Raw genomic sequence first — 25530 nt, forward strand, 5'->3', positions numbered from 1 at the left:
ACGTTCAGCAGCAAAAACAAGCTTTCAAATTTTCCAGGAGAGCAAATCTGGAGAACATTAACTTTGTTGGAGGCAAGTATTTACTTAGAAGCACAGACTTTGTATGGTATGGTACAAGTATGTTCCTGGTTACCTCTGCCAGCCTCATTCCCGGCTGGCAGACGTTCTGGGTTATCAATTGAATCCAACTGAATGCCGTTCACGACAGTAACACACGCTTCAAGCAGAAGCTCCAGCCCTCCATTCCAGACCTAACCATAACCTTAACCCTATCACGTAAAGTTTTCCAAAGCAATTCATGATCAGAGCGTAAAAGATATTTACATGTATAGATTCACTCCATCCAGCTCTCATGCCTCCGAACACGCAACATACCTACGATTTGTCACATGCTATTCATCCCACATGTTAGATGAGAACGTGTTGGCCAGTAGCATCACATGACGCACAACCACATTACAACTTTGTCAGTTGATCTCTGCAGAGAGGAGATAACATCACACAAATTTCCAAACCACACCTACTCCTAAGACAGGAAGTGTTTACCACTTTATACCACACATTACATACCATCATGTAATGTCTTATCTTTTTGAGTTAGAGCATCACATCCATTGGCCGAGGCTGAGTGTCACTATGGCTTATGACTTACCCTTCAACATTTGTTAACTGGCTGTTGGGTGGGGTGACTGTTGACGGCTGAGGTGCAGTCCTGTTCCAGTGTTTGGGTGTAGTCATTTACAGCCCCCCCCGGGGAACAGGAAGCCTGCCGTTACATAATGAATATGTCCTGGCTCGCAGGAATAAAGCCTCTCTGTTTATTCGTCTGGCGAAACACCATGGAAAGTGCAGCACCGTGTGTTTGGTGACTCCTATAACGAAACTTTCATTCGCCTCCTCTGGAGTGAGGTCATGGCGTCCCCTCTGCTGGACGATGGAAACAGTAGGCTTTGGTCCGACTTGGGTGTGCTTGCCACCCCGCCCACTCTTTTACCAGTATGACACCGTCTTCACGAAACTACTAGAGAATGAAGTTGATTCATTGAGAGGAAGGGATTTAAAAGGGCAAAGAAACAGAAACACTGGTGATGTCAGGTTACGATTTCAAAACAGATTTGACGTTGTTCTGTGTCTCAAAGCCAGGTGTGGAATCAGCAGGAAAACTATTACTAGGTTTTCTTTCATAATAAGATTAGTACCGTCCCACCAGCTGGAAAATTCAACATTTTTTCATTAATTCTTATGTCAGTTGACTGTAAACTCTTGAAATATCATCACAAAAGCCTGTTAACATGAGTCGACACTAATAAAAGACCTTCCAATTAATATCTTCCGGCTTGTGGATGAAAAATTGAACGTTCAAAATCTAAATTGTGACTGATGAGATTCCTGATTTCTTCAGTGGCGGTGCTTAGTCAGGCTCTATCACAGGAGCAAGCCATTTTTCCAAATCACATTAAATCTACTGAAACAACATTGAACAAAGTGCTGTTGTTAAGCTAAAGCACCATCATATAATTTAACCAAAAAATGTTCCCATCTTCCCTCTTACTTGTCTTAATTTCACTGCAATAAACATTTTTCTTTCTTTCTCATGTCTTAATGGCAGTTACCAGAAAACCAAACCCTGCATACTTCTGGTTTTTCTATTTATCGTCAGCTGATGCTATGTTTACAGTGTTTTCTGCCTCCTCTCAGAGTTCCTGTATAACTTGACGGCTGATGTGGAAAAGCGCCTGAAAGGCCAGCCTTCCAGGGTCTACTTTGCTCAGAGTGGATCTCAGATCAGCCAAATGAGCCACCAGCTCAGCCTGGACATCAACCGAGAGGAGTGCCAGCGCTACACCGCCTACGTTAAGGTAAGTTTGGGTTGTATGTGTGGTCCTGCTGCTGGTTGTGTTTGGATTGGGCAGTCCACTTGCTCTTTGTGTCCTCGGCTGATCTCTGTTACGTTCCCATGACCCTGAACACTCCCACCATGTAGTGTTGATTTGTGATATGAGTGATTTGCTTTTGTGGCCTATTTTTCCTCTGTCTTTATTTATTTATGTAGTTTTCGGTTAGGCCATCAATGTCCACACATTTCCAGCTAAAACGTTTGCACAGACCGAACAAAAAAAAGAGAAAAAGAAATAATAAAGTGTCAAGATAAAGTAATAAAGTGAGGGTCATCACATGCCTCTTCTTAGTGAGAGAATTTACTGCTGTAGCTTAAGGCCACGGATCAACGGGCATCTGCGGGGAAGCTATTTGTGTCACCCTGCTGGGTTAGGTTAAAGGTAACAGTCAGTCGCTTGATGGTTCCTGAAACCATGCGGCTCAAGTGTGTGTCTACAGAAACTGACAGAAACAGGAAACAGAGTCTCCTTTGTCATCGCATAGTCCCGTTATTGTGTTCCCATGTGATTTAGTCTCACATCCACAAAGAGGGTCCTCATCCTGAGGGCACCATCCATGTTTCACCTCCACTAATACGGAGGCCCACTGCAGGCCTGTAAATTTCACTGGCGCTCTTAATGGTGCTCTCCAGGCGTTTTCTCTGTGGGAGGCCGAGCTGCCAACTGAGGGAGGTTGTCATTACCACGCTTTCCTCTCATTCTTTTAACTAGTCAGACTAGGGTTGCCAACTCCCTGAAAAATAAATAAGGGACACCTCGTGGCCAGGGCCGGGCGACCCAGTTGTCTTCACCCTTCCCAGTGTGGTGAATTTTCTAGCTCTTTTTTTGTGTGTGAAATTATTTTTTTTAACCCTTTGACTTGAATTTGATTTAAGTAGATGTGTATTCTTTGTGATATGAACACATGTGAAACAAATGATCATTTAGCCATTTATTTTTAGCTCAAAATGACAACATTAACACAGTAAAACAGGTCTCTTTCTTAAACAGAAGCCTGTCATGCTTAACTTTTGAGAATATAAGTAAATCTTTCTTTAAAAGAACTCTGTCCTGCTTAACTTAAAATAATAGAAAACAATAGAAAGAAAAATATTCTTGTAACAGTGCACATTTAGTGCATTTAGTACAATTGGCTTCAGCTGAGGTATTATTTCAGCTTTTCTAATGCTAATCAGCTGCTCCCGTTTGTAAACCCGCTTGTTCCCATGATTACGCATCTTAACTCATCATCATTATTCATCTATGTATTACTTTTATGTATTAGTCATCTATTTGTTGTAATCATCTATCCTTGCAGTCGTTTATTACACAAAATAAATTATATTATCACACTTCTGGCCACATAGCGCTGATATTCACTGCACATGCCCATATTAACTTTTTCCAGCCAGGTGTTTTCCTTTTCCCATTCTTCCCTTTCTCTGAGGGGAACAAACATTGCTGCTCTAATGCTGGGCTCACACTGTGCGGTTTTAGGCCCATTTTGAGCCGATTTTTGAGTGATCGGACCGATTTTGGCCTTCATCGTGCGTCGTGTAGTATACGTGGGGTAACGAGAAGTGATTAACACCTCACGACCAGCTCCCGATCATCAATCGCTCGTGAGCCGCTCACACTGCTCGCGCGCAAACACGTAAACGCCGTGAAAAAGACGGAGCAGCACGGCTGTGCAGCGTGTGATCTGGACACAAGCGATGGAGGCACAACTTGTAGAACTTTGAAAAGCTCATCCGAGCCTTTTCGATGTGGCATCACAAAATTATCACGACCACAACAACCGTGAAAATAGTTGGATTTACACTGCTGCTCATTCACAGCTGCCTGATCATGTTTTTCATTAGCAATTTAGCAAAGTTGATGGTGGTGGTGTGTCTGTGTGAGTGAGAGACAGAGAGAGCGAGCGACAGATTTTCTGTTATAACCTTAATTTTATGGAGGCACAGTGTGAGCACTCAGGTCGCATCAGAGCATCGGGCGTTTTGGAATGAGACCCTGCATCATGCCCTGCATCGTGACCTACCAACTTCTAACCCCTGCGAGTCAATCGTGCAGTTTGAGCAGGAGCTGAATAACGCGACTGAAAAAATCGCACAGTGTCTGCCCAGCTTTAGGTGTACTGTCATCCGAGACTTGCACCGCAGTGACGGCGTTTGTTCCCCTGTTGGCCATGCTTCTTGTTGTGGTCATCTGTTGTCTTCCGGTATTTTCTCCGTAAGCGACCTTTCCTCGACCAATGAGATAAGCGATAATCTGACTTGTCATACTCGAATTGTCATAAGTGTGCTGTCAGCGCATTGGTCACAAAGCAGGAGAGGGGCTGGGAATTATGTTTTCAAACAAAGCGTTAATTCCATTAACATTTATAGACTACTTTTGATTCTCACTGTATTACGGGACAAAGTGCGTCCCTTATTAGCTCAATACGGGACGTGTACTTTTGTTTCTAAATACGGGACGATTCCGTATTTTAAGGGACGGTTGGCAACCCTAAGTCAGACTGTAATGAGCGTACAGCACACCGAAGAGTTGTAGCAGCAAGACTTTCGTCTTTTTTCCAAAGAAAGCCTTATCACAGTTATCAGGGTTTACTCAGTGAAGTGAGCCCAGTGTTTATCCAAGCTCTTCAGAAAGCCTGTATAGTTTAGCAAACAGGAGAATCTTAACATTTCAAACTAAAATTTCACTTGTCCTCAACCAAGGTTCAGCACACATAACATTAACAGGAGTCATAAAATAGTGTTTCTGCCCAGACTGAGTCTGACATTTACCTTCTTGTGGGTGGGCGACTGCATCATCACTCAGTTCTAACCTAAGGCTGTCACTTATCTCTGCCATCTCTCAGCTGTTACACAAACACACTTGTAGTGTAAGTGCCATCCATCAGGCCAGATGTTGCTTCAAGGACGGCGTCTATTTTGCAGCTCTCAGCGAATTAAAGGCGCTGTATAAAAACTGCACTTTGATGTTGGTCTGATCACAGCATTAGCAGTCTTTCCGGGGACCAGACTAGCTGCTTCCACCTGTTTCCACCTGTTTAAATGTCTTCTGGTTCTAGCATTGCACAAAGAGTGGTATTGTTCTGCTCTTCTAACTCCTGCCCAGAGGACAAATCATTTTCATGCTTTAATATCTTAATGTTTGGCAAATATTTAACTTTGTAGATGGAAAGTGTATTTTGGGGTAACATATGGTGCATTTGGATTGGCTTGACTGAGGTGTAAAAGGACTTCCACTCTTTGGTTTGTTTATTTATTTATAGATTTTATGAATATGGCCTCAGATTCCACCTGCCTGGTTGCAAAACGCACAAGAGAAACCCCCGAAGTTATCCAAAGGTGAAAAGCCACACAGGACTGTGAAGGTGTGGTGCACAAATTGCAACCTAGCTAGACTGTTTACAGGCTAAATGACCTTAAATATGTATAAAAAGTAAAGGGGCCCACGGATTAGAACTTAGCGTGGTAACTATCTGTCATGAGTTTTTGTCATCATACATTATATGTTTGGGAGAAGAGCTAAAGAATCACCATAATCAGAGGTGATCTGGCTCCGCTCTCACAGAGGGTCTAGTGTGCTTGACCAATCGCATCGTTTATCTTACTCATGTGTCTGCCCACATGAGCCAATCCTCCCATTCCCTAGAAGAGGTATGCTAATGGAAACCAGCTGGTTCCTCAACTGTATCCTCGGTGGTGGAGGGTTTGCGCGCCCCCACCCTTCTTTCAGCTTAAACGTACAGTAAAAACACAAGAGTGAGACTAGCGTCACAGCAGGGTGCTGGGCTGCTGTTGTGTCAACTGGAACTGCACGCTGGTGCTCCTGATGGAAAACCTTCAGGTTGGGGTTGGCTGCTCAAGCCCTGATGCATGAGAGCCGATGGAAGCAGGCCCCGAGTTATTCCGAGATACACTCACGTTTAGAGCTGCTGACCATGTGCTGAAGCCATTTATTGACTTTATACATCAAATTCCTTTAAATGAGCTCAGAAACTGAATAATACACTGTTAAAGTTGTCTTAGTTCCACATAATGTGCATGAAGCACACACGTTCAGCTTTGACCATCTGAAGTCAAGTAAAGTTTAAAAAAAGCTGGACATAGTGTGTTCAATAAATCATGACATGCTGAGAACACAGGAGCATAACAAGAGTTCTTCAGAGGGTGCAGAGTACAGAAGCAAATAGTTCAGTGTCTAACTTGTTCAAGCATAATTCCTCTTACTTTCAATTTGATCATTTTAAACATGTTTTCATTGGCATCAGTAACAACATACCAGCCCCCCAGATGGCCTTTGTGTGGTTATTTTTAGCTAAATAAACTCCATCCTGACTTTTGCTGGAGTTGTACCTCACATTTAGGGAGGGAAATCAGCCATGATGACTGATGAGTGATTGAAAGTTCACATGACCAGAGGTTCTGTGCATGAGATGGAAATGATTCATTTAACAAGCAAACCACCAACTTTTAGTAGAAATTCTTCAGTTTGATGTTCAATTATGTTCACTTGGTACATTACATTTGCTGCACAAAGTCTCAGCCTATTGTGACAGACAGAGTCCAAGTAGTAAAATAGCTTGAATAGCTTGTTTGGAGTGTTATTCACAAATGGACACCCACACATTTAACCTTTGTAACAAGAATAAGTGCAAATGCTTGGGAAACAGGTATGTTTCTTCATTCAGATACATTAAAAAGCAAGACAAACACATCTGCTCCCTTCAAACCATGGGTTTCTCATTTTGGTGTCTTGCTTCTTTTTCAACCCAAAGGAACCAGTTTTGAATTGCTAGGGTAGCAGTGCTAGCTTGTAGCATCCACTAGCAGTACAGGAAAAACAGGACTAAACAGTGTAAAAACAGAGTTTGCACAATTCTAATGAGGTTGAAAGTCAATGCTTGGTATGACCACATTTATTCTTTAACTCAGCCTGAACTTATGAAGACTAAAAACTAAAAAAGATTTAAAAAGTAGTCTTCAAGAAGCCATTCAAAGCTCTTTGGATGTTGGGTGTTGCTTTTGTTCTGTTCTCCCACATTGCTTCAATAATGTTGAGGTCCAGTCACTGGGGAGGCCAATCAATGACTGACAGTCCACCACTGTGTGTTGTTCTATCGAGGTATACCCTTTACTGCTTTTGGCAGTGTGATGTGTTGCCACTGATTTCCAGTCCAGCTCTTTTGTAGTTTGGAATTGACATAGCCATTTTTCTCTGCTTCCCTTACTGAAGAATGGCTTGTTGACAGTCAATTTTCGACTAAGACCATTTCTGATAAACCTTCAGTGAACAGTAGATCGATCAACTGAAGGATCAGATGACATCCTGTGTCGGGTTCTCTGTTAATGTTTTTAAACAACATGACTTTTGGATACTATTCATGTGCTGTAGTTAGTCTTTTGTTTTTGTTTTTTACACCATGCCAAGATATGCTAAGTTTTTGGCTAATAGCTCTTTGGGAATCACATTGTTGGTGGAATTATGCGATTTTATTCCTGTTATCTTTCATAGAATCAACTAAGGAGATGGAAGCAAGTTGTGTTTTTTCAACAGGCTGCTAGTAACAAAGTCCCTAAAGATACAATTTAAAATTGTTTGTTTGCTAAATTGTCTGTTATGTATTCATCCCTTGATTTGGGTGCTTCTTTTATGCTTGAATGATTCACAAATCAGCGTTAAGTGGTTCAACAAACAAACAGAAAAGAAAAAATATTCTTCTCAAAATGGTCAGCTAGAAAACCAAAACGATTGTCGGGTTTCCAGCCACCCTGTGACCCTGATAAGGATGAAAAGAATGGGTGGATGAATAGATGGATGATTTTATCACCAACATCATTAAGATATGACATTTGTAAACCACAAATATCTGTACAAAATGTCAGGACATGCATATCTTTGTAAAACATGATGGGTTAATCAATTCCTATTATCATTTAAGAAAGTACTAAACTCATGCATGCTGTGAATACATGTCTTTGTTGAATGGAAGCCATCAGTGCCCATCGGTTGTGTTAAATAGTGTTTGGCTATACACAAGTGGCTTTGATTCATTGATTGTTTTAATATATGAGTTTAATTATTCCATTGTTATATTTTGTGCAGTTCTTCACTGTTTAAATCGTTGGCTGTATATCCATCATCATGCATGTTTTTACTCCAGCAGTCCCATTACTGTTGAGCACACGTGAGCCTTGAAATCATGCCAAAAGTCAGCTCCATTTGTGGTCATGAGTGGTTTTGTGTAGCACTGGAGATGCATCACAGGCTCCAAGGAGGAGTTAAAATAGGCAACTAAAGCCCTGCCTGTAACAGTTGTCTGTTTAATTTAGCTTGTAAAGTATCCTGCCTGGCCTCCTCTCCTCTGGCCTATATACACCGTGTCCTACATCTCATGTCCTGCAGTAACATTTGCTCGGCACCACTACAATATTTAAACGTCGGCCAAACTACATTCTTGTGACTGCTTCTATTATTGGGGTATCTAAAGCACGGCCATCTCTCTGTCAAAGCTAAATGCTCCAACGCCCTTTCCGGTCGACTGAATGATAATCCTGACTCTACGGTCGTGTTGTGCGCAGTGACTGTTTAAGGGCAAGTAGATGGACTGATGGTGGTCAGTGAAGTCACAGAATTGAATTAAAAGTCCATTTACCTGCTCGTTAGTGCTGTATCATACGTCATTCATATCTCATTTGGCTAAATTCCAAAGGCCTGTCATTTCAGCAAACAGCCTTTAGGACAACATCGAACGTGAACAGCAGCCAACAAGAATATCATTGATACTGTATGAAAAGCAGTGAAATGTATTAGAGGTTCATTAGTGATCCTGAGTGCAGACTTTGACTTGATGTATTACTTGATGTGCGTGTTTAGTTACTCGGTTTACTTTACTGTATTTGGTTCCAGACACACACTGAAGTGTGGTTTACTAGACATGAGTCTGCATCCTAGAAGACCTGGAAAGTAACAGTACTTGTATATTACACCTTTGGGTGAATGACATCTTACTTAATTCTATTTAACGATAGCAATAAAATCAATGTAAGTCAAAACAATTGTGAAGTCATCTGAACCTACTGTTTGACCCAAGTCTGCTCTTCACAGACAAACACAGTAAGACAAACCAGGAGCTCCTGTGGCTGCATCTCAAAGAGTGCCAGAAGGACAAAGTCAAAGTTTGGCACATGGAAACTCAGAGCTGCAGCCACACTGCCTGCTTTGTTTGCCCCTTTAAAGTTCAACAGAAATGTGTAATTCCCTTGACACTGGTCTCCTCGTTTCATTTACCTCAGGCCAAGAGAGCTGATACAATGGAAGCATATATCAGGAAAGTAATCAAATCCAGCTGTTCCGCTACACTTGGCAGCAAGTCAAGCACCTATTTATTAAGTATATAATGGAAAAAAAATCAAAAACCACTGAAGCTGTGTGCAGTAACAATAAATCAAGTAGAAATTGTCATAGGCAGCATCATATAAATGATTTCAGCTGAATGATAATAGCATTTACTGAATGCTATAGAAGAGCTGTTCAGGATAATTTTAGCTCAGGGAAATGTTTTCCTCAGGATTTCCCTACATGGCTGTGCCAGTATGAACATTACAGGTCTTCTGCAGGGCTGTTTTGTGAGAGCACAGCCGGCAGACGTTTGTTACCATAAAACAAGTCAGAGTTCTTGTTAATTTCCTTTCATATGTGTGTATGCGAGTTTCAAGCGAGGTATTATTTTTGGGATGGCTGCTTGTTACACTTACTCTGTGTTGTTGCCATAGTAAATCTATCGTTGTTACTCATATCAAGGCGACCAGAGGTTGGGCAGATTTGATGATTTGTTGATTTTGGCAGCTAAGCACGCCGGGCAAAATGCTTCTGCAGTCTTTTGGCCGGGTTACTGCCACATGATGCCACAGCAAGGCTACATAATGGGTGGCCAAGTCTGACCACAATGAACGAGTTTCTCCTGCCATGTTTCCGACTTCACTGCAGAGGAAACATAGATTATGTATTTCGTAAGAGCAGCCTGTGATGCTGTGATACGTCTTAATGACGTTTTTTTTGTTGTTGTTTTTTTAATAACCCAGCAGGTTTGCCATTATTATTTCTCCCTGCCGTTTGCTAATAGTGTCTGTTTACATCTGGTGGCGACAACATTAAATTCCCCTTCCTGTGTAAACAGACAGGATCTGCCACAAAGGAAATGGAACAAATATATACTCAAGACGGTTGTTTATATGCAGCGCAGACTGTAATGTACGTCCATCAGGTGGATTTGATAAACTTGTGTGTGTGTGCTGTGGTCTTATCGCGGCTTTGTCAGAAAACAATGGTTCCAACAATAACAGTGAAGTAAAAATGCCCCAGATTTGAACACAGTGATGAAATCAGCTGCAGGAAACATCTGGAGATGTCCTCTATCACCAGGATGGGTTAGACTCAAACGCACTCTCAAACACACTGCTGTTTTAAAAACAGCACATTTTAAGTTGCTCCACCCTGCTGGCATCTCATCCATCAGAGCAATGTTTTCTCCTGGGACTGAAACAGCCCTTTTCAATAAATACCCATTATTACAGTGTGGTGTCTTTTAGGCTGTCGTAACATGATGCCCAAATTAGCAAAACGAATCCTCAGCCTTTTAGCAGTTGTGCTCTTTATTTAATTAAATGCGTAGGAATACAGATAACACGTTTCCTGTTTGTCCGCAAAGGAGATTAATCAGGATCTTGGAGGACGTTAATCTCTCTGTACGTTACCTAATTTTTTTTCATGAATGACGGGACAGACATGACTGAGGGATAGGAAAGGAAGAAAGAAAGATGAAGGAAAAGAAAAACATAAGGGAAGAGAGACAGTGAGAAAGGGCACTTAAAAAGAGAAAGAAGAGAAAAAAAATCTCCTGGATCACCTGTTGAGAGAAAAAAAAAAGAAAACAAGCAAAAAACAAACAGAGCAACATACTAAACACAACACCATCACGTTAATCTAGCTAAGTGTAAACAGCAGTAAATACTAAATATTGAATGTTGTTGTGCAGCAAGCAGGACCGACAGCGCACAATGTGCTTGGAAATAGCAGCCAATAGAGGTGTAGTTTATGTCTATGAACAGTGAACACCCGTGTGCACAGCTGTGTGGATCAGCCCGCTTGTATTCAAAAGGTTTCCCCATGTAACGGTCTGCTAGAGGATGTAGACAGCCATAGCCCTGTCCCCCAGGGCATGAAGCAGGCATGGAGGAGATCCAGGCTCCAGACATCCAGAGGCCCCAGAGTGCGAGACCCCAAGGAGGGGCATCCATGCCACCCTCCTGGGAAGAGCTGAGGAGAGCCCCAGATGAGGGGTCACCCAGTAGCCACGGAGCAGAAGCCAGAGGGGGTAGCAGTGGCATGCCCGCCGGCTCTGCCGGCAGCCAGCTGTGCACAGTAGGCACCCCCGTCCTTCGGCACCCACCAAGGCAAGGGAGCCCAGGCCCATCCAGACCGGGGCCTACGGTAGTAGGACCGCCCAGCCCCACAGGACCCGGGGCAGCCCACCCGACCCCACCGCAGAGGAAACTGTACCCACCCTAACATTCAATCATCTCCCAGACTGCACAAGACAGTAGACACCCAGGTTAAATTTATTTTCCACCTCTCCTGTGACTCAGAGTGGACTCCTGCAAGAAGTTTTTCATAAAGTTTAAACATCAAAAACACATTCTTAATTATATAATTTGTACTAGGTCATTTAAAAATAATTTACTAAAATGAATATCGCTTTTGTAAAGAAAACCAGTTTTCTTTACTAGAAAACTGGTTTTCTTTACAATAACTTCAAGTAAAAAGAAAACACATAACGCAATTAAATGCAGCCTGCTTCTTAAACATATATGCAATTGTTTTACAAATAGAAATGAAAACAGTGCACAGCTCTTAAAAATTGTATGACAATCCATGTAAAATCTTAGGACGAAGCAGGGTTGAGCAAATGGTCAATATAATTTTAACATTACTAACCCCGCCGAGATCAGTCATGGCAGTCTTTATGTTTGCAACCCTGATTGATCGCATATACATCTGTGTGAGTGTTGTGCCAAAGTCTGGATATTATCCAGCTCTAAACACGTCTATAAAGTAGAAACACTTCGTGCACTCTTTTAGGAGAAGGGGGCTAACATCTAACAGCAACAATCGAAATATAAACAATAGTTTTTCAAGAATTGTGTAAGAGCCAGCAAATTTTGTAGTTCTCATTGTGACTATCACCTGTATCTGATAGGTTTGTCCGTTTGTCAGCAGCCTTGTTTGAACAATAAAGCATCCAAACTTTTATGTGAACAGTAATACTTGGACTTTTTGTCCATGCTTCTCTCTGTTGTACGTTTAGTGTCATCCCAGAAAGTTGATGCTGTTCATGTGGATGTTGCGCTTTCAGTGCGAGAAATGTTTTGTCAGTCATCCAAGTGAGTTCTTCAGTCTCAATTTTAAAGAGACTGGAGAAGTCACATGGGATTTCCTTACTTTGGTGATGTTGCACGCAAACTGAGTTGCTTTTATAGTTCAGTATCAAACTCCAAAGCATCGAAATGACTGGCTTGGTTGTGCAACACAACCTTCTGCACAGTTCTGGCATATATTGTACAGCTTTCAAATTATTTAATCAATTGTAGCAAAAAAAAAAAACATGTTAATGTTAATTACAGCTATTTAACACCGTACCAGCATCACCAGCTCACAAAATCCGCTCATGCCTCTCAATATCTCTATTATCGCTCTGTTATCTGCCTCCAGATAATATATCAGATATATAAATGCAAGTAGCCACATTTTAAAACAGTATTTCTTTGTATTATCTCATTTGGATAGAGATAAACTCATATTTATCTTGTTCTCTTTTTCCATATTGTGACTAGCATCACTAATATTCTCCAGTACAGACTTAAAAGCTAGCTAAGGACACACCGTTTGTGTTTCCTTAAAAGGATCTCCTTGGGATTTTTCTTTCCTTTTTTCAGCTAGGTTTGTTTTGCTTCTCAGGACGTGTCCTTGTGGTGACTCTGCACATGTCACTCAGGTTACAATAGACATCAGCCAAGGGATTAAAGATAATCGGACATGATGGTGACAGGAGCTCTGTGCAGAGAAATGAAGAAGTTATACACCAGTACACGTTATTCCATTTTTATTTACTCAGTCAGCTGCTGACTTTCCACTGCATCGCCTTCCAGCTTCCAACATTTCAAGAATGTTGCGAAGTGCTTAAATGAGATGTAGTAGTGATGCTGAAAATAGACCAGAAACAAAAGAAAAAATGTGTTAAGAGTGTCACAGTGTGGGAGCCGAGTAAGGACGAACCGAGATATGAGGGAAAACATCTGTGTATTTATAGGTGGCTGGCTAGATTTCAAATCCAGATATTACTCTAATGCAGCTATAGTTAGCGCTGGCATTAAATCAAGTTGCTGTTGATGGAATGTAGTAAAAATAACACGCTGATGAATTTGGTATGTTTGAGCAGTAAACCAATTCCATCTGCGAATTTCCACAGGGGAAGCGAGGCACCTTTCTCTCCTCCTTTATAAATCCCAGCTGTGGCTTTAACTGTCTGAGGGTCAAATGCTGAATGCCTTCTTCATGATGCATACGAGAGCATAAAAGTTTTCTGTAATTTGTATTTAGGTGAACATTGCTTTAAAAAGCAATAAATTCTCGAATTCTTGAAGGCAAGATCTACAGCTCCTTACCCGTGGGTTTTTTTATTTATTTAGGAGGGAGTTGAATTACTGGAAGTCTGGAGCAAAGAGGTAAGTGTTTCAGGGGAAGTTTTTTTTTTTTTACTTAGTGAGAGAAGGATTCTGATCAGCATTTTCAAAGCAAATGAATGTTTCCTGTCTCCACGCTGTCATGAAAGCAGCACAAGTATGTCTTGATGCTGTTCGTGATGTGGTTTCACGCATGACAGGACAGATGGTATACGTTTCCTGCCAGTTATGCTATTTATCTGTTTTAGCCTGGAGAAAATACGTGTTTGCTCATGGGAGACGTTACAATGCACCACAGGGTCGCTCAGCCTTGGCTAAAGGATAGGATTTGGATCATTTATGTTTTCACAGAAAATTTGCGCTCAGGATTCAGTGTTCTGTTTGTTAAAACTGTGAGGGTGAAAGCAGGGTTGAAATGAAAGATGATCTAATCTCAGGGCAAATTTGTCAGGCGTTTGAAATGAGTTTGACAAACTGGACATTGAACATAACATGAACACATGAAATCAAACAAGTGGAGAGTGAGAGTGAACACTTCATGAGTCTAGGACCTTAACAGTACCACAGATTCTGATGGGAAATTTCACTTCTGTTATAATTTTTCCATGTTGTCCAAGTGGCACAGTGACCAGTAGAAGTTTATTTGCTCAGAGGTTCACAGTAGGCCACTCCTGTTTACTGAAAGCACAATTTACTCCTAATTACCAGAACTACACAATCCACACATTAGTTTGTATCATGGACTTAAAAAGCAGGACTATCTCTGTCTCGTTACATAGTTACTTAGAAGATAAGTACGATGAGCTGCTCTTGTGTCATCAGTCTGACGCAAGTTTGGATTTTCTTTCTTTTTGGTGTCAAACAGCTTGTGGACTTGCAGTGTGCGATAAATCATGTTGGTGCCTGAAGCTGGACTCGCATCTGAGAATCGCTGCCTCTACAACTAACATCAGACAGAGTGAAATATTTTCCATTGGTTGGCGTAAACATGGCTCATTTTGAATGGGAACTGTTTTCAAAGGCCTGCTGCATACATTTTGAATGACTGGTAGTCTGGCATTTTCAGATTAGTCTGAATCATTTGGTTTTGGACAGACTGATGGTATTACAGCCCAAGAGCATTTTCTGTTTTGTAAACCATACAGGCCACAAAGAGCATGTTTAGTTTCACAGATTCATATTGTTATTTCAGACGACACGTTTTTGCTCAAAGCTGCCATGCCGACAGTTTTTTTTAAAATCCAATATATCAATGGAAGAATGTAAAAAAACAATGCGAAGGGTTCACTTGCAACAAAACTTTATCACCTCAACCTGCAGTTCCCCTCAGCTTTATAGAGCTGTTTCGCTTCAGTTCATTGTTTCGCAGGTAGGACAATGATTTTATTGCTTTGGTTTATTCTCACTGAGACTCATAGTGTTGCTTTTGGCCAGAGTGGGCAGCTTCTTTCTGCTTAAAAGCTTGAAAACCCACCAGTACTCTACCAGTTCCAGCAGACAGAAGTGGCTCATTAAACAGCTACGTTTACAGAGTTTTCCCGCAAGAATTACTGAAGAACAACACAGAGCTGAGACTGAGTGAATATTGGTCTGAATTCAATCAAGTGGGCGCAAACGCAACTACACTATGTGATAAAAATGCGCTGCAACTGTTGCATGGATTAGCTTTTAGGTCTGCCATCTAAAAGGTGACATTTTATTATATTATAATATTTTGTATTGTCGGCCATATGTAGTGACGTCTTTGAAGAAAATGATGTCACTGACTCAGTATCTGGCCAAATGTCAAACACTATAATCACTGTCCTAGCGGACCACAATAGTTAATGGAAAAGGGCACATTTGATTTTCTAGACACCGTGTGATCAGAAACACAACTCAACATCACTCCTAGTAGGTCAGGTCTACTAGATGAGCATTCAACCACCATGTACATCTTCACAGTATCAACTTTTCAGTTTCTTTGGCCTACTCTAAAAATCAATTCATTCTCAAAATAATGCAGAAAACATACAAATTTCCTTTAAAGGAAAATAGAAACTGTGTGACGAGACAATGAGAGAACAATGGTGCCCTCAGGCACAGTTAAAGTAACAAAATTAGAGGAAAGCCACAATAAAAGCTTAATGGTGAGAAACCTCACCGGTCTGCTGTTACTCCCACTGTAAAGTCCTTCACAATGTCCTTGGAGGAAGTTATTTAGATTTTTAAAGAATATCCTGCCTCTGGGAATGACAATTTGAAGAGTTTGGGGGATTTTAGCAGGATGTAAAGGGTGGTTTTTGTGGATGTGAGTGAAGTTCATTGCAGATAAATCAAGTAAGACCTGTCAAATTTGTTATACGGTAAGAGATGTGTGATTTTAATCTCTTCCGGTTTAAGAGTGAAGACTGCTGGTCTGCCTTTTTAAGGAATTATGATGATTCCACAGGTCCAGTCTCTAATCTTTCTGCCATGACACATGAGGATGATTTTCACAGACAGATTGAAGCTGCTCCTATTTGACTCCTCCAAAGGTTTCTAGCAGAAACAACCAGACGACGCTCTTCCCTACTCCCACTCAGTTTGCTCGTTTGTGTTGTTGTGTTTGCACATCTCTGTTGCTTGTGGGGCTCGCACACAAGAATTTCACTCGCATGTGCTGTGCCAGTGTGCCTGCACATGTGATGTGACAATAAAAAAGTGATTTGATTTGAGTGATTTGATTTCATTCCAGGCCTTTCAACATCTGCTAACCTATTCTGAGCAGAGCAGCTGCTGTACTTTGACCTTCTGTCACTAAAACCTTCTGTAATTGTCTTATTTCTAGACTTTTTTAAAGAACACGCTTGGATAAGCTGCGTAAGTGCATGCCTGCCATATGCTGCAGACATTACTATAAATACTTTCAATTTCACGTTGTCTCCTTGTGTCTCAGCATACATCCTTACTCCTAACCTTTAACAGGTTGGATCCATTCATCACATAAGGAGGAAAAAAAGGTTTTTCCATTAAAAAAAAAAGTTCCCTGGCATTTAGCCCTCAAATAAAACGGCCTCAACCTGTAAGTCATCCAAACATCTATTGTCCTTAAAAGGAGTGCTGTATTCACATTTCCCTCCCAAGTTAATAAAGACTTCCCATGACCAGGCTTAAGCTATATGCTTCTGAGGGAATGGTTTGGCTAAGAACGGAGCTCTTCATCTCAGCCAAGCATGAGGCGTTTAAAGTGCAGATCAGAGCCTTTTGCAGTCTGACGTCATCCTCCCCGCACCCACCATGATGGAGCTGCTCCATGAGCATGAATGGGGCAGCTTGGTGCACTGCCATCTTGTTGATCAGATTAACATATGAAAGTCTAGCTCTAGCACTAGAATTTAAGGCTAAGATTAATTCACACGGTGGCCATGTTCATTAAAATCGTGCAAGCTTTGTACTTTATGCTTACGTTATGGGTGCGTGGGAAAAATCCATTCGGGGAGCAGGAATGAATGTCAAGGGAAAAGAGTGGTTGGTAAAGGTGTGAGTTATGCTCTGTTGTGCCAAATAAATGGGTCCTGAGTGTGAACCGGAGCACAGAAATAGTATTTTGGCAGAAGTCTTGTTCCAGAGCGAGGGAGTGTTCAGCTTAACTTGTTTTCTTTCAAAACATGCGGCGTAGCAAGCTGATCTGTGTCCTGTGAATTCAATACATATGAATAATAAACCGGGAAGCACTTGTATCGAGCCTGTTGTAAAAGAAGCAAATTGCTTTAACGTGCCGATTTTTCATCCTACAGCCAATAATTTACAGCTAAGGTGGGTGCTGCTGGAAAACAGCTGCCTCCTGCTGAGTTTTGGCATCTCCACAGTATTGACTGGAACCTTTAATGAGTAATTTTGCCCCAGAGATGATCAAAAGTTTCAGACTTCTGTTCAGTGACGGTGCAGAATATTTCGCCTTTTTATTGGCAGTTCTCTCTCCAGAGATGGATTTTTTTTCACATGGTTTAAATCTGTATGGGAAATTTTAAAAAATCACTACAGCATCCACAGACCGAGACCAGGAGATAGAAAGGGACAAAAATATTTTTAGTCCAACAGAAACAGATATTGCATATAATGAGCCATATAATGAGGATTTGTGTGGTAGCCATTGATGATTACAATGCTAGACCCTGTTTCTGAGCAACTAGTGTTAGGGCTAATTCAGAGCTATATGTTTAACACGAATTACTGGCCTCCAAATATCAGAAATTCCACTCATGTCATTGTCCTATCTGATCTGAGACCCGTGCCGCACCCTGCGGCTTCTGTGTTTAAATGAGGCTTAACACAGTGCAAGCCTGTTGAGTGGCAGAATGGCCTCTCACAAGTCTGCCTCTGAACTTCACCAGCATGTAAGGAGCAGTTATTGCTTCAATTTCCATAATAATATAGGTAGCAGGCGGTAAACACTAGCAACTGTCTTTTTCAGCTGGACCTCAGGAGCTCCTCTGTTCCATAAATACAGAAACTAAAAGAAGGATCAGGTGGGAGTAAATGGCCCAGCGAGGGGTGCGGATCCGGGTGGGGCAATTGGCGGCATTGATCCAGGGATAATAAAAGCTTAGGCCAAGTGTTACCAAACAGAGTCTGGTTCTTCTAATGTGAGTGCGCTGTTAGTCTTGGGAGCTCACGAGTCAATTAGCAGTCTTCGGTCCGGTGCGTCAAGGATTAAGTGATCCTACATCTCTACAAAAACAGATGCTCTGTTATGATTGACAACAGCAAGCTCATTGGGATGTTTCTTAATATTTACATGCACACAGAGGTCACTTTTAGGCAGGACATTGGACAAAAATACCCCACTTTTATTTCTAGCCATTACGTCCTCCAGTTCCCTTGTGGCTTGTGAAAATGCGAGATAAGCAGTGGGAATTTGGGACTGGAGACCCAAGCAGTTATCTCCCAGGGGGTCAGTTCACTCAGAGGCCAGCGGAAAGGGGCCATTTCATGCATTCGGCTTTAATTGCCGCTAACACTGAGGGCTTTGCCAGTGCTTCATACATATCCTGCAATAACTAATTGTGTCACAAATTTGTTACCTCCCAGCTTAGGTGACCTGCCAGTAGAACAACACTGAGAGGAATGAGCTGAACGGTGGATTTGAGATGAAAAATCTTGTTTCTGAATGAAGATTTTAAAGACGCCATCTTGCTTTGCTACCTGAGTAACTTATTATTATTAAGAAAATGATTGCTTTTTTTAATCCGGAAAATAAAATCGAAGTCAGATTTATTTATGTTTTGGGCAGGAGATCCAAGCACACAATGGCAGAATTTAATTAAAAACGCTCGGATATTATCTGTCTTTATCTGTGATGAGCACCGTTTCCCAAACGAGCCTTAAATCATCTGTTTTTGTCATGTGCTGCACTAACGTTTGCTCTTTCCTGCTATAACTCTCTCATTGCTGATGATTTGGGTGGGTTTGGCACTGGTGATGCCTCATGTCAAAGCCCAGACTGGCCCTGTGCCTGCCTGAGGAAAGAGGATGGGTGGATGGACAAAAAGAGAGAGAAAGTGCAAAAGAACGAGTGGCCACCGGAAGACACCGGGAAGTCCTTTGTGTTGACATTGTGGGCTTGGCTCCGTGTTAGCTGACATCAGTCAAGGACTGGGACACCGGTTGCAGTTGGAGCTCATGTGTGTGTGTGTTTTTCTGCTGCGGCTTTTAGATAGCGAGACCAAAACTAGACCCGACAAGCTGCCTTCAAAGAGCTGAGTAGACAAAGAGATGAAAAACCAACATCAGTATCAGCTTTTCCCATGTATGTCTTTCAGTGCTGTCATCTAATGAAGATGCAGGATTTGATCACATTTAGCTCTGTTTTCTTTCTGTCTGCGTTTCCAAACCCGATGCCAAATCAAACACTTCTTTTATGGTCTCAGATGGAGTCGCCAGGAATGCCAATATATCTCTCAGAGGCAGTGCCAGCAGGTTTTTTTTAAAGAAAAAAAAGTGCCTTGCTTAGAATCTGCACTGGTGCTCGTGCTTTTTAACGATGGTCAAAGATGAATTGATGCTGATGAGATGTGTCAGCCATCCATACAAACCAATTCACGTGATTTTATCAGTGTACTCGTGTCTGCGTGCAGCCCTGGCAGACTGATCACTACGATATGACATTTTCAGACTGTGTGATCTTCCGGTAATCTGCAGTGTAATGTGTCTTTGCGCCAGGCGTTAATCGGAGAAAGATGTTAAATTACTGCAATCACCCAGACAGCTGCATGACAGTTATATATCTGAGGTTACATTTAGTTTTAGTGTGTCTGTGGTTGGACAGATTCCCCTGCATTAGCCTTGTTTTTGCTCTCCACAGAAGGACGTTAAGGACGTGTTCACAGCCATCACATTCGAGGTGGCTTACAGCCTGGGGACCCACATGCTGACAGGACCCCAGGAGCGAGACCTGCCCGCGCTCACTCCAGTGCTGCGATGGAGGAAAGGGAAGAAGATTGCAGCGAGGAATGAAGTACGGAGAGCTTTTTAAGTGTGAAGTGAAGGGGATTGCTTTAAAAACGAATCCTGAAGAGTAAAATTCATGTTTTTCACAGCAGTATCTGCAACACCTAATAAAGTTTGATGCTGACTCTTTATGGAGAAATATTATCAGCCGTTGGATTTAAAGTAGCCTGTCTTTGAGGATCATGAACAGCTATTTCACTGCGTGTTTTTCAAATATTTGCAGGATTAAAGCAGGATCTTGAGGGAAAACCAATAACTGACTGAGTTACTTCTTTGGAAAAAAAAGAAAGCCGATCCCATCATTAAAGTAAATTGCAGGAAACACAGGATTTGTCATTCTTAAAATCAAATCTTGTGTAACAGTACGATAAATATGTTCAGACTAAATCCACATTCACTGTAATTTTCATTCTATTTTCACAAATTACACAAATACAGTGAAATGTTACTTATAAGATGTTCTGTCTATTTAAGTGTGCCTTGCTCTTATTGTAAAAGGTTGACAGTTAATTCCTACCAGCTCAATTTATGATATATTTAATTTCCTGACTAAAAGTGACCCCCGCCAAACCTGATATTAAAAGACAGAAGTGTCTTCCTGCAAACCACAGTAGGAACGAAGGAAATGGCTCCAATGTGGGGTTGTAATGATTTGGTGTTGGTTACCAGCTTATTATTGCCTGTGTTAGCTTTTCTTGAGTGGAGTCCAAAAAGACTGATTCATTTATTTTCTTTGCGAGCACCTCTAACCTGGACCACATGTGTTTCCCCCGGTGTATGCACTTCTTGAAAGAGCGAGGCAGTTGCATTTCAGCATCTACAGAATCCGTTTGATCTGAAACTCATCTACTTTGCATCAGACTTTAACGCTCGACTTAAATTTCCCTTCATGATTTAAACCAAAGCCCATCCTCTGACTAATTAAGGGAAAGATAGCTTTGTGGATGCAAAACTACTGGACAGCTCACACAGCAAAGCAACACCGCCCCCTGAATGTGGAGTCGGTGTGTTCAGGGCATGAGGTCATCTGAACTGTGTACTGTACTGTTTCCTTTTCAGACTTGGTTTGAGAAGAACTGCCTGTCAGACGACTGTGCCGCGGACCTGAGGCTTCATGGGAAACTGTTGCTTTCTGGGTAGAAACATTTTACTTCGTAGCTCAGATTCATTCTTTTCTTCCAGTACTAAGGAAGCAAGCTGACATCATGGGCCATGAGGGTGTGGGTAGTGGAACTCTGACGCATGCTTGGAGAGGATCCATAGGTTTTTTTTTCCATAGTTAGGGAGTTCCCTTTCCATTATTATCTATCTCCTGTTCTCTCCTCAACAGTTTATGTCTGTCATCCTAACAACTCATTTGTCTGCATATATTCGTTGTTGTGCTCCAAAAACAAACAGCTATTCTCCTGCAGGTGCACTTCTCTTTGTACACTAAAAACTTCAAAGAAAAATGCAGGCTACTTAATACAAAGCTGTACTTACTGCTCTTCAAGTGATTGTTTTTTAATTGCTGAAGTACGCTGTTTACTCTGTGCACCCACCAGCTTGCATAGCAAACCCCATCTGGCCCTTGGAGGAGTGAAGAACGTCTCTCTGAACCTGACCATCTCCAACGCTGGCGATGACGCCTATGACACAAACATCTACTTGAACTTCTCCAGGGAAGTTTTCTACATCAACTTCTGGCAGAAGGTCTGTGATTCTTGAAGTATCTGCTATTTATTTACTCTGGTTCACATATTCATATCTAAAATCTGACAGTTTGTTTTTTTGCTTTAGTAACGTACAAGCGAAGCTGAGGCCGTAATGATTTACAAAACCATATTTTGCACACACGTGTTAGATGGATGGCCTTGGTGTTCTGCTGTGATGTACATTTTCCCGAGGAATGTTTATTTAAAAAGACTATATGGTTATATGTCAGGAACACAGTCTAAACAGTGGGAAAGCCAGATCTGCGTGACGACTGGGGAGCTTAAAGCTTTGCCCGAGCTGTGTAGGTAGACGTGAAGATGAAAGCAGAAAAACCCAGAGAGCCCCAGCAGGAGGAGCAGCAGCAGCTGTCCCGTGTCAGGGGGCAGCTCCTCTGGCTGAGCTGTCAAACGCTCCTCTGACTCATTTAAGACAGACACACCATGTCATCAACAAATGAGCTGTATGCATGGGAACAAGGCACAACACACATTTGTATTTCCACAAGCTTGACTTATTCTTACTCTCGCAGGGCCACATTTAATTAGATATATGTGGATTATTCCTGACCTTCATGGGGATGGGGAATAATCAGACCTGCTCCTCATATAGACTTCTAATGATTTTAGCATTCTGTCGCTGTTAAAGAAATATCTACCCACTGCCATCCCACATTAAACCTGAGAGATTTTCCTTGCCGATTGATTTCACAGTGTCCACCTCTGCCTCTGCTCACGTCCTTTTGCACACTTGTTGTCACAAAGGCTGCTTGTAGCTGAGCGTGACGCCACGTCAGATGGTGCACTTTGACAGCATTCATCAGGAAGGAGTTTCTGTGCCCCCCCCCAAAAAAAAAAAAAAACGGACCTTGTGCTTATCTTCAGTTGGATGGTTTGTCGGGGCGGGGGGGTTTCATCCCTGTGATGGATGAGGCCATTACGGTAAAAGATACAACCTGTGGCAGGATTTGAAACCCCCGACAATGGCAAAATTGAATTTAAACAGAATATACGCTGCAGGCAAATATTAGAAAAACACTGAGTGTGTTTCGGTTTCAAAGTTAATCTAATGAAAGCGACTGACTTTAAGTGTCAGATTACCAGCAGCCCCAGAGCCTCATTTTGTTCAGGAACCTGATAAGTCAAAGTTCTCTGCTGCACAAAGGGAGCAGGAAGCGAACAGTATGTGCAGGTGACAACGAGGCCGGTGAGAAGATTTACCGCTGTATGCGCTTTCACACACTTCTAATTACTACTGGAGAAGTCTGAGGTGATGATGTGACCCCTTTCTGGTGAAGTAAAGGTCAGCTCCTAACCCTCCCTTTAGGCTTTTTCTCCAGTGAGCAAAGCGTGAACTTGTACTCCCCTCATATTTAAGAGCGGAGTGGGTTATGGCTCTGTTGTTCTTGCAACACAAGCTGTCAGAAAACTGTGGAGCTGAATTGGTTTCAGGAGCTCTGCTGGCTTCTGTTTTGTTTTGTTTTTCTTTTTTTAATGAAATATTTTAAGGAGTCAGTTTTAGCTGGACCTGTGACAAATGTCTCGTGTCTTTGTATTTTTCAGAGGACTCGGCTACATTTTTAACTTACTAATTTTTTACTTACTTTACAAAAAGCCTTGCACACAAAGCAGAACTACATCTGAAATTGTGATTTGTTAGATTAAACTACTACATTGAGATTAGACTGGGTGCCAATTATGGGTTTGTGTAGAATAAGATTTGGAAACGGTACATCGTAATATAACCAAAGAATGATCAAAGCTGTCCGCATGTGTAAATGAAAAGCTGCAGTTGTAGAGTTTGGAAGTAAAATTTAAACATGATGGGTTAATTAAAATGTAATCAAAATCATTGTTTCATGTAAGCAGTAATATGGGAATACACCAAGAGTTTGCTGTTTTAATATAAACCACTCTACATAATTACTGCTTTTACCTTTAACACTTCAAGTTCAGTTCGTTCATTTATTTTGAATGCACACATTTGTCATTCTGAGAGTTATGACCGCTTTCATTAAAGGAAAGGATCTGAATGCTTCTGCCATGGTGGGTTTCGGCTTATTTAACAGTTGGACCAAGTCAGCTTTGTGGTGAAAAGCCCAGAAGTTCCAGCAAAGAAATGTGTGAATTTCAGTGGACCCTCAGACCCAAGAATATATGAATCACCGATTTTCTTGGCAGTGAAGTGACACTTTACACATGCTGTGAAAGCAGAGGTACTGTAGCTCTTCATCTTCGTACCTGAGTGGAAAGCAAAAAGTAGGTGATGACACTGGTGTGGAAAAAGTAAACCAATATAAATCCAGTTGTCTAAATACCAAAGAAGACATGAAGAGACACGCAGAACATGCAGGACACAGGCCTCCTGTGTATTGTCATCCACATTGATGAACTGCACCAGTAGATGCTTCAGCTGACACTAAAGCAGGGTAAACAGTCCTGGTGATGTTTAATGACCCTACCATTTGCAAGAACTCCAGCATGTATGTGTTGCTGACAGAGAAAGAGAAGAGAATTGAAAATATGTCCGAATGCTCTGTTCTCTCTCAAGGGCTGCCAGGTGGGTGATGGGTAAACAGGCTGACTTTCCCAATCCTGCCCAGCCCCACGGGACAGGCAGTGTTTGCACAGCAGCACGGAGGAATACAGGAAGTAGAGGAAATTCCATCATTGGCAGTTATGCTGGGGTCCTCATCCCCAGTTGCCCGGGGTCACCGTAGTCTCAATCGCAGAGCACAGCGCTGCTTATTTAAGCTGACTTAATGAAGATGTAGGGCACGACCACACCCTGGGCTGCTACTAAGAACTGCTGAATAAGGGGTAATGGGATGATACCGTGGATGGATTTCTACACTTTAATATGTCAGCACAGGCAACCCTCACACTTCTTTCCTTTGTCATATTTGGAAAAGTGTTATAAACACAGACTCTAACTGGACAACAGCCCGTGCATGCAGATGCTTTGTATGACTTACCCAAAGCCTCTTTTCCAGGAGCGCTAGGCTGTCTCTTTTTTTAGATTTATAATTGTGAAGCATCTCTGCCCTCTTTCATTCTCCCAGCACATGAGCTCAGCTGACAGCCTCTAGGTGAACTCTCGCTAAAGGAATTCTTACTCCTCGTAAGGGTCAAGGCCTGAGTGTTTATACAGCGCAGCCGGTGAAGCTCTATATTGTTTAGACAAGCTTCCAAACACGCAGCCTGGACGTTTTCCAATTACCCACCCGCTAAGATGTGTGTGCCATCACTGCTTTGTGCATTCTTTGTTTAACCTAATCTTGAGTCGGTTTGTTTATATTTTTTAATAATAATCTTTGACTACACCCCAAATGCTGGCAGGTATGTCCACCAGTCGCCATTGTTTTAACATCAAAAGCTACTACCGATTTTTTTCCACTATCAGAACCAGTTACTCTGCGTCTTGCCTAGTGCTCCTTCCTCGCTGTGTCTTTGGTCACCGTGAGTGTCACCCCCTCTGTCTCCAGTCAGTCTGTCTTTATCGCATCCACTGACTCTTTCTGTCTATCTTTCTTTTTTGCAGGAAGAGAAGGGTATTTCCTGTGAGCTTGTCGAGTTGGACTTCCTTCAGTGCCGAGTGGGATTTCCTTTCATGAGAGCGCAGACTAAGGTAGCTCAAACTAAGGTAGAATTAACTGCATGCAGTACTCGTGCTTTAACCTCCTCTGTAACCAGCCTCCTGCTGGGAATAGTTCAGTGTCAGACAGACAGACATACTTC

The 25530-nt window shown here is 41.9% G+C and overlaps 1 protein-coding gene across 1 annotated transcript in view; it reads left to right on the forward strand.

The window, feature by feature from the left end:
* Positions 1 to 25530, forward strand: part of itga9 (integrin, alpha 9) — a 50944-nt gene that overhangs the window by 15108 nt on the left and 10306 nt on the right. Inside the window, exons 15-19 of the mRNA XM_085428439.1 lie at positions 1699 to 1859; positions 19956 to 20108; positions 21161 to 21237; positions 21646 to 21793; positions 25334 to 25420. Coding sequence (XP_085284565.1) covers positions 1699 to 1859; positions 19956 to 20108; positions 21161 to 21237; positions 21646 to 21793; positions 25334 to 25420 — 626 coding nt within the window. The remainder of the gene's footprint in view (positions 1 to 1698; positions 1860 to 19955; positions 20109 to 21160; positions 21238 to 21645; positions 21794 to 25333; positions 25421 to 25530) is intronic.

Source organism: Rhamphochromis longiceps, linkage group LG13, assembly GCF_057381845.1.
Source record: "Rhamphochromis longiceps isolate RC_006_pf linkage group LG13, R_longiceps_female_GT1.1, whole genome shotgun sequence".
NCBI lineage: Eukaryota > Metazoa > Chordata > Actinopteri > Cichliformes > Cichlidae > Rhamphochromis > Rhamphochromis longiceps.